The 14797-nt window shown below is 41.5% G+C and overlaps 1 protein-coding gene across 1 annotated transcript in view; it reads left to right on the top strand.

The window, feature by feature from the left end:
- The window catches only part of NME8 (NME/NM23 family member 8), a 49391-nt gene continuing 34594 nt past the window's right edge, over window positions 1–14797 (top strand). The window contains exons 1-6 of the mRNA XM_057304481.1: window positions 1–104; window positions 866–905; window positions 984–1041; window positions 1242–1348; window positions 4399–4470; window positions 8573–8689. Of these exons, the coding sequence (XP_057160464.1) occupies window positions 873–905; window positions 984–1041; window positions 1242–1348; window positions 4399–4470; window positions 8573–8689 (387 nt within the window). The 5' untranslated portion in view covers window positions 1–104; window positions 866–872. The remainder of the gene's footprint in view (window positions 105–865; window positions 906–983; window positions 1042–1241; window positions 1349–4398; window positions 4471–8572; window positions 8690–14797) is intronic.

The raw sequence follows: 14797 nt of genomic DNA, 5'->3' as shown, positions 1-14797 counted from the left end.
TTGGCCCCTCCTCCTGCGGTCGGTCCCGGGGTCCTGGTCCCGCCTCTTCCGCTGGACCAGCTCGGACAGACAGACAGTCTGATGTTTACCGGCTTCGCGCCCAGGTACCCGGACCTGTTGGAGCCCTGCTCACAAAGACCACAGGACTCTTCCAGGGGGCTGGTTTGGATCCTCGGGGACTGTTCCTTCTCGTGCTTGCACACCTCCCGGGGTAGCTTAGAGGAGGACCTGTTCCGTGGACGGCTTGTTGGAGCATGCGGCACCCTTCCTGGGATGTAGTTTCGTTGTCCCGAATACCTCCTTTGTTTTGTTAGGTCCGCTGTCACGCACGCAGGCGCAGCCACGCTGAGCGCCCTTGACCGCACAGAATGGGCCGTTTGGGCCTCGCTGTCTTCGCACTGCGGCTAGTTCCTGAGGTGCTTAAGAGCAGCCTAGGGTCTTGTTCTAAAGATTAAACGTCCCTGGAGAGGGACCCGAGAAGGATCCATGGGCATGGTCATAGGCAATTAACACGTGTGCAAATGAGAGTAGAACACTGCGTGAGACTTCAGGAAAAGAAAAATTTGTAAGGAACTCACCTCCTCACGTTCTGACCTTGGCTCAGGATTATGGGGCCAGTAAGATACTATGGCTGATGCAGGCATTTAGCGTCGAGCCCCGCCCGAGGAGTCCTTCAGCAGCATTGGCTCCTCTCTCCAGAAAAGGGGGCGGTGTATAATCGATACTGCCCACGGAAAATATCTACGGGGCATTAAGATGCTGCTTGAATGCGTCATTAAGATGCTGCTTGAATGCGTAGGGAGTAACCTCATTTAAATTTTCTCGTAAATATTTTCTATTTGTCTTCCCTTTTTTTCTGTGATAGTGGATAAATGGCAGGGAAAAAGCGAGAAATCCAGTTGCAGGTGAGCATGACATACCAACAGTGTTTACTTGGGGCATTGGTGCTTGAAGACCCCTTGACCGTGGTGTCCTTTTTGCAGGCAGTCGTTAATAGTCAAAGCCTGTGGGATGAGATGTTGCAGAACAAAGGCCTCACAGGTACTGGGGTTCTCCTGGTTGTCCAGCCATTAGGAGTTCGGCCCAGGGCACCTCATGGCCCCCCAGCACGGAGTGCGCCTCCCCACTACCAGTGTAAAAACCTGCTTTGTGCACTGGCCCCAGGGGTGGGATAAGCTGCTATTCTAGATTCTTTGACTCTGTGTGGTTTTTCCCCCCCCCAAAATATTATCATCTTCTAGTGATCGATGTTTATCAAGCCTGGTGTGGACCTTGCAAAGCAATGCAAACTTTATTCAGAAAATTGAAAAATGAGCTGAACGAAGATGAACTTCTGCATTTTGTCGTAGTAAGGATTTCATTTCCATGAAACGGTTATTTTCTTGATCCTTCCAAGTGTTTACATACTGTCTTTAAGGATTGTCTTAATTTAAACAACCTGCCAACTCTTCAAAAATGGACCATATTCACTTGGCAGTTTTACTATATATTTAGTTCTACCGGATCTGAAAACCGTGATGATTTTTATCCCGTTTCCCGTGGTGTTGAGGTTGTTGGGGTTGAGGTTGTTTAACATGGTCGTGAACATCAGAAAGTGTACATATGGATGTCTGTTGACCTGTTCCTTTCACCTGACTGGATGTTCAGTGTGTGTCTTTTAGAATCGGGGCTGCAAACGCTGTTTACTGAATAGAATTGGGAAGGTCTCTGGGCACTTAACAAACCGGTTACCAATTTTCCAATGGTAGTGATTTTCCCCACGCTTGTCACTCGGATGTGACAAGGGATTAAAATATGGCTAAATTTATCGGGCTTCATTGTATTGATTATTCAATTTGTCCATATCAAGTTATCACCTGCTTAGAGCTTTGTTGTCTAATACGGTGGCCACCAGACACAAATGGCTTTTGAGCACTTGAAATGTGGCTAGTGTGACCGAGGAACTGAATTTTTAACTTTAATTAATTTAAATTTAAATTAAAAAACTGATAATTCAGAAATGATAAAACTTTTTAAGTTGTTTGGGACAACTTGGGTATGTACATCGACTTTTTTAGACTATACATTTTATGAAATCAAAGTACAAACCAATGATTTCTGATTCAAATTTAGCCTACAAATTGAGATGTACTCCAAATGTAAAATACACACCAGATTTTGAGGATTTAGTATGAAAAAAGGAAAATGGAATATCTCACTAATAATCTTTTACAGTGATTACATATGAAATGACTATATTTTGGATTAAGTAAAAAATATTTTTATATTACTCTCATCTATTTCTTTTTAGTCTTTAACTGTGGTTACTAGAACCCAGAATTTAAAAATACGTGTGTGGCCCATATTCTCTTTCTGTTGGGCAGAAACAAGTCCAAACCAGCTAGACCTAAGGTGCAGGAGCAGATAACTGATTTCGTATCTTTACTCCTTACACCTAAAATGTGGACTCCCTGATGCAAACAGGAAACCTTAACCCATTGCATGTTCCCATGTGTAGAATCTCTCTGTGACCCTTCCCAACCCAGACCTTGGGATGAGTTTGTTGATTGACCTTAACTTGATTGTCCATCCCCTTCTGCAAGTACATTCTTTATAGAACTTCTTTTTCTTAGTTCAAGGTTATAGTTAAGTAGCCTAAAGCTTAGAAACTCACCTCATTATTTCTTCAAGAGAGTAGGTGGCTATATACAATTGTTAATTTTTTTTAAGATTTTATTTATTTGTCTGAGAGAGAGAGAGAGAGAGAGAGAGAGCGGCACAAGCAGGAGGAGTGGCAGGCAGGGGGAGCACAGGCTCCCTGTGGAGCAAGGACCGATGTGGGATTTGATCCCAGGACCTTGGGATTATGACCTGAGCTAAAGGCAGACACTTAACCAACTGAGCCACCCAGGCGTCCCTACAATTGTTAAATCTTTTTATCCAGAATTGACTTTGTCTTCTGAAGTTGCAGTTTTTGAAAGGGTGACAATCTGTAACAGCCTGCTTGATTCTGAGCCCCCTGAGTGGATCTGGAATATGATTTGAGACTTAATCCTTGGCAAGGAGGAACAATGGAGTTCAAAGACACAGAATTGGGCCTCATGGGGATTGCCACATACCATAGACACAGGGTTGATACAGAAGTTAAAAGACAGTGTCAGAAGCTCTAACAAGTGGATCATGGAGAATTGAGAATTGGGAAATTCTTTTGAGTCCTGGCAGTTGGCATTAGGGAAGTTTGTCTGGAAGTGGTAGGAGTGCAAGTTCATGGGCTAGGAATCATGGGAAAACTCCAGTGTCTAAAAGGGAATTGAGGTCAGTGGGGGGAGACCAACAACAAGACAGGCCCCCTGCACACCTGTCAGGCTACCTGGAAAGGAACTTGGGCATAGGAAGGCAAGGCAAAAAGTCCTTATACACTGAGAAGGTGTAGGTCGGATGCTGTGTTCCCAGGTGCTTTAGAGGCATTGAATCCCTCTTTGTTTGTAGGGTAATACCGGCGGGCCGGGCACTGCTGTGGAGGTGAAGGGGTGGGTGTAGAAGGAGAATTAGACCACATGGGGTGTCGGGCACCCTGTTCAGCTGCATGAGGATATAGGTCTTAACGGTGCTTCCTCCCAACCCAGTGACTTCTGGCTGTCCTCCCAGAAGTACCCCAGCCAGAGAAAATCCCTTAGTCGACTCCACAAGGAATCTATTCTATTACTATAGCCATCCCACTGGAAAATGCTAGTAAGTTCTTATGGCCCCATGACTAAAGCAGAAGGAGGGTGACGTGCAAAGGGGATTATGAAACATCATAGATCTGATCACAAAAAGTGAGATGGGGGCACTCTGCCTGGGTGGCTCAGTTAAGTGTCCAATTCTTGATTTCAGCTGAGGTCATGATCTCCGGGTCTTGAGTTCAAGCCCCGTGTTGGGCTTCGTGCTCGGTGTGGAGCCTACTTAAGGAAAAAAAAGGAAGTGAGATAGGCCCTTATGGTGGTGATACGATACTGACAGGGACAATGGAGTCCCGGAGGGAAGGGCAGTAAAGTTCCATGTGGAGTGGGAGAGGATTTGCAGCAGCAGGGAGCAAGACAATTCTTGGAGGGACACTTGACCTGGGTTGGAAAAGGAAGGGCAAGAGCAGGTAAGGAGGGAGGAAAGTGTGGGTGTTGTATAGCAAACTGGAAGTAGGTAAGCTTAGCTGCAGGTTGGGTATCGCAAAGTAAACAGTGAGAAGTAAGCTTGAGGCCAAATGCTGCCTGGCCTGAATTGCCAATGTATGCAATTCGATCCATAGAACAACTATAACATACTGAGAAAATCCTGTAGTAAGCATAAAAATTTTGTGTGATCTACATTCTTTCAACATAGTGTATGTGGTGACTTGGATATAGTTTCCTCTATTATATGAAATACTTATATTTTTTTCAGGCAGAAGCTGACAACATTGTGACTTTGCAGCCATTTAGAGATAAATGCGAACCTGTTTTTCTCTTTAGTGTTGTAAGTATAATATTTATCATCTCAGATATATTATCAGATTCTAATTTACAGTTAAATAGCAAGTAGCATTGTAAAATTACCATGGAACTATTTTCTGATTGTAGTAATCATAGATTTCTTTTGCCTTATCTTTGCTTGTCTGTTAACAGATTTTATAATTTTTGACGTCTAGGAGTATGGAATGGGTTGAGGAGGTCAGACCACCATGTAGTGAGTTGATCAAAAAGAAAAATAAGGTGGTATTTACCTTTCCTAAGGAAATAATCAGAGATTTGTATGACAAATTATTATTTATGGGAGTGAAGAATTGGAAATGTCTTCGACACCCAGGAGCGGAGAATTGGTTCTAAGTATTCATGTATACTAATACAAGGACATATCTGATCGCTACTTTGCAATATATGTTGCTCCTATCTCCGCACGTACAAGTGTGTAGAAAGAAGACAGGAAGGGCATTCACCAGATTGTCAGTAGCAGCTTTCTGTGAATGGGGGAAGCATGCAGTGGTTAAGTTTTTTTTCTTGATACTTTTTTATATTTTCCAAATATTCTGTGACGAGTATACAACTTTAATAATCAGGAAGATGTAATAAGTGCTATTTTCCAGAAGGGGAGTGTTGACAGTTCAAAGGTGTGTGACACACAGTGTGGCTGCTACGGAGCTGGAGAATTGGGTGTAGTAAGGAAAGGCTTCCTAGAGAGGGCTTGGACTCTTTCTTTCCTATTGGATGCTGGGATTATTATTATTATTATTTTGTATTAGAAATCATGATTTTAAAAACACTTCTTGGATAGAACTTTCTGCTTCTATGAAATAATGCTTTTGCAACAATTTCAAGGAATTGGATAACTGGGTTCATTGAATTTTAAGAATTGCGTTGCAGAGCTTGCTCTAAGTTGGACATGTAGGATTTGGTGATTTAGGTGAGGAGTCAGCCAGCTCTTTCGGGAGAGGGCCAGATTGTATTTTCAGCTTTGCCAAAATATAGTCTCTGTGCTGGGTCGGTGTTTGCTGACCCTTGACCTAGACATAGTTTAGGGGACCAGAGTGAGTAACACCTGAAAAAAGGCTTGGTGGGTTAATCTTAAGAACAGCGAGAAGACTGGTAGCAGTAGCAGTTAGGAGCTTGGGATGGAGGAAGAGAGACTGGGCAGGGGGACCATCACATAGAGTCTGGAGCTCTGGGACCACCTTCACCCTGCCAGGTTGGTCAGCTCTGATCAGGAGACCATACCCACCCTCCTTAACTGGATCGTCCGGTCCACGTTCTCTTATCTGCAGTCAATGCCTAGAATATAAATCTACTCTTCCTCCCTGCCCTGCATAGTTCATCCATCTCATGCCTAGAATAGTCTTTCTGACCAGTTCTCCCAATTCTCTACCATCTTGCAAACCCTTTCACTGTGTCACATCTGGAATTGAGATGAGCAGTTGGCACACTTTCTAAGATCTTTCATCATGGCTCTTAGCCTTTACGCCATTTCCTTGACTTTCCTTAAGTCTGCCTCCTTACTTAGAACATACTTCTTTGCAGCCCAGAGTGGTGACTATTTTCTCAGATTATATGTCTTGAGGCCAGGAGTAGAACCGATATTCCCTTTACTTCTTCTTACTTCAATAACTTTCTTTTCCTTGCTAATTAGAGGTCTTTTCCCTGCTAACTTAGCAATTTGGCTAAACCTCCTTCTCTCCCCCACCTCACCCCTGGCATTTACTGGTCTTCAAATCAGTCCTGTTGATGACTGAAGACTTCAAAACCCCTGTCCTGCCACCCCTGCCCCCAGGGACTGTAGTGCCCACACTGGCAACCCACTCACATCTGGGCCTCTCAATGCCTGACCTCTACTGCCAATGAACTTTTCTCCAGTGCACCTCAACCAGTTGCTCGCGCAGTCATGCCTCAGACTTTGCTCCACATCCACAGTCGTTCATCTAAGAATCTCAGTCTGTGCCCACAAAGCCACCGCCAAGCCATGCTTGTTTATACAGCTATTCCCATGGTGGCTCTTTGTAGCGCTTAGCACACTTAGTTGACAACAAATTCATTCCAGCAAGTTTCAGCAGGAAGGGCTTTTTCCAAGGGACATTAGAAAGTCCCCAGAATTGTTGGAAGGTTCCTTTTAGTGGGAAATGGTAACTAGAGTGTCAGTATTTATTTAAACCTCTCTCAACTGGATCCTTCTCACTGATCTTTGAAGATGATTGACTGTTCCCGATTAAAAAATAATACTCTTATTTGATGCCATGCCTCTCTCCAGCTACCACCCATCTCTCTCCTTTATCTCACAGCTAAATTTCTCAGGAGAGTTTGCATATTTATTTTTACTCCTTTTTTTTTCACATCCCATTAATGCCTCAACCCATTCATCTGCCTTCTGAGTATTCAAGCAAATTTGCTTTTGCTAGTGTACCCAGTTACCAGCCCGTTGTTAAATATAGGGCCACTTTTAGGCCCACCATGCTGCACTTCTCAAGTGTACTGAATGTGGTGGCCATGCCCTCCTTTTTGGAATATTGGCTTCGTTTGGCTTTGTTGCTTTGTTTCCTTTTGTCTACCTAGATGTTATTCCCCTCCACCTCCTTTTCAGGTTTACCTTTCTTTATTCAGCCATTCAGTATTGATCTTATCATGTTATATGCCCTCTGTAGAAAATTTCCTCCACACACAGTTTCAGTTGTCACCACCTATATGTCAAGAACTCAAGTTTATGTCCTCGGCTAATTCCTATACTTGTGATTTTGGTGAGGGGTCAGCCAGCTCTTTCGGGAAAGGGCCAGATAGTATTTTCAGCTTTGCCAAAATACAGTCTTGAGCTCCAGACTTGTGTATCCAGCTGGTGCTTTGACATCCCCTCTATGTTGTCTGAAGGGCCTCTCACATGGGGCTGGTCCAATACCAGACCCCTCCTCCCTCTGGGAAGTGTGGTCTCCTAAGTGTCACTTCATTGGGTGATTAACATCTTAATTTATCCAGTGTTTTCACAGAAACAGAAAACTCAGCTTAGTGACATCTTTGTATATCACACCCAATCCATTCCAGACCTTGGACCCGTCAATTTCACCACCGAGGTCTTTCTCACACTCATCTGTGTCTTTCCATGCTTTCCTTCTCCATCACCGGTACCACAGACTGAGCACCCATCTCCCTCACCAGCATCACTAGAATAGCCCCTAATTTATATACAGTCATCTTCTGCTCCCTTCTAACTCTTTCTGAACATGGTAAGTGAAGTGATCTTTACAAATAACAGTTCAAATTGTGGTCAGTGCCTTTGTTTAAACATGTCTAGGGCTTCCCACTGCACTTAGGTGAAAGGCCGTGTCATTCCATGACCCACAAGGCTCCACATGGTCTGGCTCCCACTCGCTGTTAGGTTTCCTCCCATACCAGGCATCCCCTTACTTTCTCCGCTGGTCTTCTCATTTGCCCTATTCCCTCTGGCCTCAGGACCGTTGCATCTCTATTCCTTTTGCCTGGAATACTCTTTCTTCTCCATTTTGCCTCATTATCTCTTACCCCTCCTACATATCGTAACCCAAGAATCCCTTCCTGATATTGGTAAGCAGCTTTGCCTATCTCCTTGACCAGGACAGATTCGTGTAGATGCTCCCAGTGCTTTGTACTTGGTGGTACTTGTCATGGTTGTTATATTATATATGTTCGTGGGGTTTTCTCCTTTTTTGTAATTTAATTAGGCCACCTACCAGGACTGCTGTTCTGTACCATCGTGCCTGGAACTGTGCCAGAAAACAGGTTTTTTGGTAAATATATGTTGAAAGATAGACAAAAGGGGGCACAGTGTCAAAAATAATCAGGGAAGATAATGGTGGGAGGTCTGTACAGAACCATCGAACGTAATACAGGGTTGCCTTGCCTTTGGTTATAGAAGGACAGACATTGTGGAGGTAGAATTCAAAGAGCTGGGTTTTTCAAATCAAGACATACTTTCCCATCACTAATACTTTATTTTAAAATGACTAATTACAATAGCTAAAAAGGATTGGTGGGGGTGTGAGGACGAGTAGGGTGACTTCGTCAAGTTGCATTCTGGACTTATCCTGAAAGTGAAAGTTTCCTTCATGCTTTCTTTTTCTGTATAGAATGGCAAAATTATTGCACAGATCAATGGGGCAAATGCACCACTTGTTAATCAAAAAATTATTAATTTGGTCAATGAAGAGAGGAAAATTGCCGCGGGTGAAATGGTTCGCCCTCAGGTAACACTTTACTGACTATTTTGTTCTTAAAAAAATGTATTACATCTTTTTTGTTGTTTTCTTAAGGAATTTTCCCAAGTTTTGTAACCATCTGGGTGTCTAAATGGTACAGACTTTCTGGGAGGTATTTTGGCAATATGAATCAAAGGCCTTAAAAAACACATGTATCCTTTGAGTGAGCAATTGCACTCTTATAATTTTCCCTACAAAGACAATATGACATATATAGAAAAGAGCATTTAAAGCAGAGTTGTCTCTTATTAAAAGTTTGGAATCAATATAAATGTCGAGCCACCCCGGGGGGGCGCCTGGGTGGCTCAGTCGGTTAAGCGTCTGCCTTCGGCTCATGATCCCGGGGTCCTGGGATGAAGCCCCACATCGGGCTCCCTGCTCAGGGGGGCCTTGCTTCTCCCTCTCCTTTTGCCCCTCCCCCTGCTCCTGTGCTCTCTCATTCTCTCGCTCTCTCTCAAAAAAAAATCAATAAAATCTTTAAATATTGAGCAATGCTGAATAGGTTCCATAAAATGTCTGTAATTTTTGTCATAAATTATGCAAATCCATACAGTGGAATATTATTTAGTGTGTTCTGGGGCCTTGTACTTACTGATATGGAAAGAGGACCAAGATAGATTGACCAATGAGAACAAGACCGCACTTTGGTAGGATACTTAGAATAAGATCCTGCATGTGAAGTGTATCATCTACGTAATGAAAGATAAACTATTTAAATATTAAGAAATAAACTACAAAGCATGTGGAGGTATGAACATAATAGTATAAGAAAGGAAGCCACAGAGGAGAGTGATCAGAAATACAGTCAGATAAGGAAGAGCTGCCGGTGTTACGGAAATGAACGCGTACGAGCTCGCACACACAATACGTCCGCACGTGCCAAACCAACCACAGGAGCAAAAAGAGAGAGTATGAATTTAAAAACTGGAAAGGAGAGGCGAGGCAAGAAATACTGAAAAATAATGAGAAAGTACAGGTTCAAGCTTGTATTAAGCATTTGCTATAAAAAATATCAGTTTAAATCAAAGGATGAAAGATTTGATAAACAGCCTTAGGAATATTGGGTTAACTATTTGCATAAGAAATTTATATCATTTTCTCATACCATGTGCATAAATTTCAGGTGAATTAAAGAGCTGAATATGAAGAAACAAAGCATAAGAGTATTAGAAGAAAATACTGGTGAACATTTGTATTGTCATCGGTTGAGGAAGACATTGTAAACATAACATAAAACAGATATCAAAAAAGGAAAAATTGATAAATTTGATTACTTAAAACCTTGAAGTGCACCCTAAAATGTAAAAGAAAAACAGCAAACTGGGAACAATTCCTATACTCTATATGCCAGCGTGCTAATATCCATAGTCTGCACAGAGTACTTTTTGAGTGTTAAGAAAAAAATGAACATTTTGATGGAAGATTGACAAATGGCAAATGTGGGGAATTTACATTTATAATAGTGATTTTTCTTGTCCAAGGACATTTTTCTTTACTTTTCAGGTTTTCTTGATTATCAGGGAATCTTCTCCCTTCCCTTCTCTCTGTCTCTGTCTCCTCTCACTGCCGCCCCCCCAACCCCGTCCCCACTTGTTTGTGAAAATTGTAATAACCAGGAATTATTGAGGAGCTGCTGTTTGCTAAGATTTTCAAACAGATCTCCTCATTTAATTTGGACAGAAATCTTTTTCCTTCCTAGTTTTTTTGAGATGTAACTGTTCTATTGAGATGTAACTGACAAATAACATTATATTAATTGAAAGTATATAACATAATTGCTTGATATCTGTACATATTGTGAAATGATCCCCAAGTTTGACATCTGTCACCTTCCAAAGCTAACAATTTTTTTTGTTGTGATGAGGACTTTCAAGATCTGCTCTCTTAGCAACTTTCAAGTATACCGTACGGTATTACTATGTGTCGTCACCATGCCGTATGTGATACCCTCAGAACTTATTTATCTTGTAACTGGAAGTTTGTACCTTTGGGCACCTTCACCCAGTTCCCCCATTTCCCATCTTCTACCTCTGATAACTACCATTCTGTTCTCTGTGTTTATGAGTTGAGTTTTTTGAGATTACACACATAAGTGAGATGGTGTAGTATTTGTTTTTCTCTGTCTGACTGATTTCGTTTAGTATAGTGCCCTCAGGGTCCATCTATGTTGTCACAAATAGTAGGTTTTCCTTCTTTTTTATGTATGAATCATATTGCGTTGCATAAATATACCACATTGCCTTTATCCATTCATCCGTTGATGGACATTTAGTTTGTCTGCATGTCTTGGCTATTGTGACTAATGCTACAGGGAACGTGGGTATGCACATAACTTTTGTTTTTCTTTTTCTTTTTCTCTTTCTTTCTTTCTTTCTTTCTTTCTTTCTTTTTTTTTTGAGACAGGGGAGGGGCAGAGGGAGAGAGAGAATCCCAAGCAGTCCCCACGCTCAGCGGCGTGGAGCCCAATGCAGGGCTCTATCCCATGACCCCAAGATCATGACATGAGCTGAAATCAAGAGCAGGTTGCCCAACTGACTGAGCCACCCAGGCACCCTCACTCGTAACTTTCTGAGATAGTGATTTCATAGTTGGTCATAGTAGTCTCTTAATGTCCTTTATATTCGTGTGATATCTGTTGTAATGTTTCCTCTTGCATTTCTGATTTTATTTATTTGAGTCCTGTGTCTTTTTTTTCTTCACCTGTCTAGCTAAATGTTTGTCGTTTTATTTTTTTCGAAAAACCAGCTTTCAGTTTCATTAATTTTTCTATTGTCCGTGTAGTATCTATTTTATTTATTTCTCCTCTGAGCTCTGTGATTACCTTCATATACTAATTTTGACTCCATTAGTTCTCTTCTTCCAGATTCTTAAAGTGAAAAGTTAGGTCGTATATTTGAGATCTTTTTAGGCTTTTTCTTAATGTAGGCATTTATCCTTATACACTTCCCTCTTAGAACTCTTGTTGCAGTTTGTAAGTTTTGGTATGTAGTATTTCCATTTTCATTTGTCTCAGGTATTTTTAAATTTCTCTTTTGATTTCTTCTTTGACCCATTGGTTGTTCAGTAGCCTGTTTAATATTCACAGATTTGTGAATTTTCCAGTTTTCTTCTTGCAGTTGATTTCTAGTTTCATACTACTGTGGTGGAAAAAGATGCTTATGGCCTAACATATGATCTATCCTGGAGAATGTTCCGTATGCCCCTGAGAAGAATGTGTGTTCTGCTGCTTTTGGATGGAATGTTTTGTAAATGTTAAATCCACCTGGTCTAACATACAGTTTAAGTCCAGTGTTTTCTCATTGATTTTCTGTATGGATGGTTTGTCCAAACATAGCTGGTTGCACTGAACGCAAGAATACCTGCCCTGCCGGCCGCCATAGTCAGGCTGTAAGGGATGTGTCCTTTGGGAGCAGCCACAAAAGCTGGGGTGGGGTGCCAGACGTGCGCTCAGGCCATCTTCACGTGGACATCGGCCACCTGGAGCAGGGCAGAGGGAAAGTGCAAAGATGGCTCCTGTCATCCTGCTTGGTCTCCGGAGAGGACTGCAGTCAGCCCCTAGATCTGTGTTAATTTAGGAGCTTGCCTCAGGCTACAGCTTTTAAGAGTTTCAAATAGGCTTCTTTCAGAGAAAAACTGGGCAGGTCCCTGAGCTGCCTGTGCACCGAGCCCTGATCGAATAGCCACACACCCCGTCCTTACCAACCTGCTCAGAACTGTTTTACTCTAAGCTCTTGGGACTCACGGATGCAAGCCCCAGCTGGCTTTCAGAGCTAAGGACTTGGGGGACCTATCCCTCAAATGGAAGTCTTAAAATTTGGCACATTATATAGTGAGTCTAAACCCTTCAGTCCTCAGGGAGATGCTGGTTATTCCCTCCCAATTGTGTGTCACTGTGGTGAGGCTGAAGTTTATGGTTAAGTTGTGTCTGAAACTCTCCTACTCTCCTGCCCATTTCAATATGGATTTTTTTCTCATCTGCCTAACGTGTAGGAGTTGCTCAGCCCTTCTCTGGATTTCTTTCAGAGGATATTTTTTTTGTACAGAGCTGTAGATTTGGTGTGTTTATGGGAGGAAGTTACATTCAGTCTTTTATGTTGCCATCTTGAATGGGAATCTCAAGAAATTTTAGGAGATAGTTACAAATGATAAGACAGGGCTTTAAAAACATTAAGTCATTCCCCCAAAACCAGATAGCTAGTAGGTGGTGAAACCAGGATTTGATGTCAGGCAGAATGACTCCTAAACATATACTCTGAATTGCTGTATTCTGTGCACCTTTCTCTGTGTGTGCTCTGTTCTGTGGTCATGTCCTTGTTGTTCTGATTGTTCTTACAGAATGATACCCTGTTTTAATTAATAACAGCGTGAATATAAGAAATGTATTAATATGTTTATTTTATATTATTCCATTTTGTTGAATGCTTCTGTTATTTCGCTTTCTTATCTAATTGCCTCATCTAGCACAGCCCTGTCTGATGGTAAAAAAATACGAGTTGTGTTGTGAGTCACATACATAATTTAAAATATTCTACTAGTCACATTAAAAACAACAAAGAAGATAAAAGTAGAATTATTATTTTTTTCTTTTCAAATTTTTATTTAAATTCTAGTTAGTTAACATATAGTATAATAATGGTTTCAGGTGTAGAATTCAGTGATTTCATCACTTAACATACAACACCCAGTGCTCATCACAACAAGTGCCCTCCTTAATGCCCATCCCCCATCTAGCCCATCCCCCACCCAGCTCCCTCCATCAACCCTCCGTTTGTTCTCTATAATTAAGAGTCTCATGGCTTGTTTCCCTCTCTCTCTCTCCTTTTTTTAGAAAAAAAGTGAAATTAAAAATTTTTAATCCTAAAAATTAAAAAATTAAATTATATTGAGTACATTTAAATATGTACTCAATATAAAAAATAAGATATTCTGCAGTCATTTTTTCATACTAAGTCTTCAGAATGTGCCGTGGAGCTGTCACTTATGGCACATCTTAATTTGGACTAACTTCATTTTCAAATGCTGAAATAGCCTTCTGTGCTTAGTGGCTGCTCTGTTGGCCAGCACACGTCCAGCAAATATAAAGTCAGATCAATTTGAAGTTATAGCCGGCATAATTATCTTAGTCCCGATTATAATAAGGATGAGAGCTTCCAGTATGGTCATTTCCATACATTTTGGGGTCTTTATTTCATCAATACTCTGAAATTATGCATTCTTGTGCCAAAAAAATGTATATATGTAAATATATAAACCTTTCAGATAGTTAAAACAGAATCATAGAAGCACTTTAAGGGCTTCTGAAGAAATTAAGGAACCCCCATCCCTATCCTTCCTAGTGTTTTACTTTATAGTAGAAAATTAGTTATTGTTTTGAGGAAGATAGTTTTTTATAAGTTAAGGAGGTATTTTTCTGTTTCTAGTTTACAAAGGGTAATGGTCAGGATTGGATCTTGAAACTCATCAAATGCCCTTTTGATCTTTTTTTTTTTTAAAGATTTTATTTATTTATTTGACAGAGAGAGAGACAGCCAGCGAGAGAGGGAACACAAGCAGGGGGAGTGGGAGAGGAAGAAGCAGGCTTCCAGTGGAGGAGCCTGATGTGGGGCTCGATCCCAGAACGTCGGGCTCATGCCCTGAGCTGAAGGCAGACTCTTAAGGACTGAGCCAGCCAGGCACCCCGCCCTTTTGATCTTTAACATGATAATTATATATATGTTGGTTTCTTTCTATTTATTTATTTATTTATTTATTTATTCATTAGAGAGAGAGAGAGAGCAAGCAGGGGAGGGGCAAAGGAGAGGGACAGAGAATCTCAAGCAGGCTCCCCACTGAGCATGGAGCCCAGTGCAGGGCTCGATCCCACGACACTGAGATCTTGACCTGAACCAAAACCAAGAGTTGGACGCTCAACCAACTGAGCCAACTACGCGCCCCTAATTTATTGCTTTCTTATTAATCTCTGCTTCTTTCTTATTTTATTCCTTGTGCTCTTCTTAAGTTTTAAGGTTTTTGGTTTTTAACCATTTTCCATATGTATTATTTCTGATAGTCTTACCACCCCAATCATTTTAAACATTTTTTTTTTTATTTCAGTGG

The sequence above is a fragment of the Ursus arctos genome, unplaced genomic scaffold, assembly GCF_023065955.2.
Source record: "Ursus arctos isolate Adak ecotype North America unplaced genomic scaffold, UrsArc2.0 scaffold_3, whole genome shotgun sequence".
Lineage (NCBI taxonomy): Eukaryota > Metazoa > Chordata > Mammalia > Carnivora > Ursidae > Ursus > Ursus arctos.
Note: the sequence above shows the minus strand (reverse complement) of the source record. Positions and strands in the feature narration are given on the sequence as shown.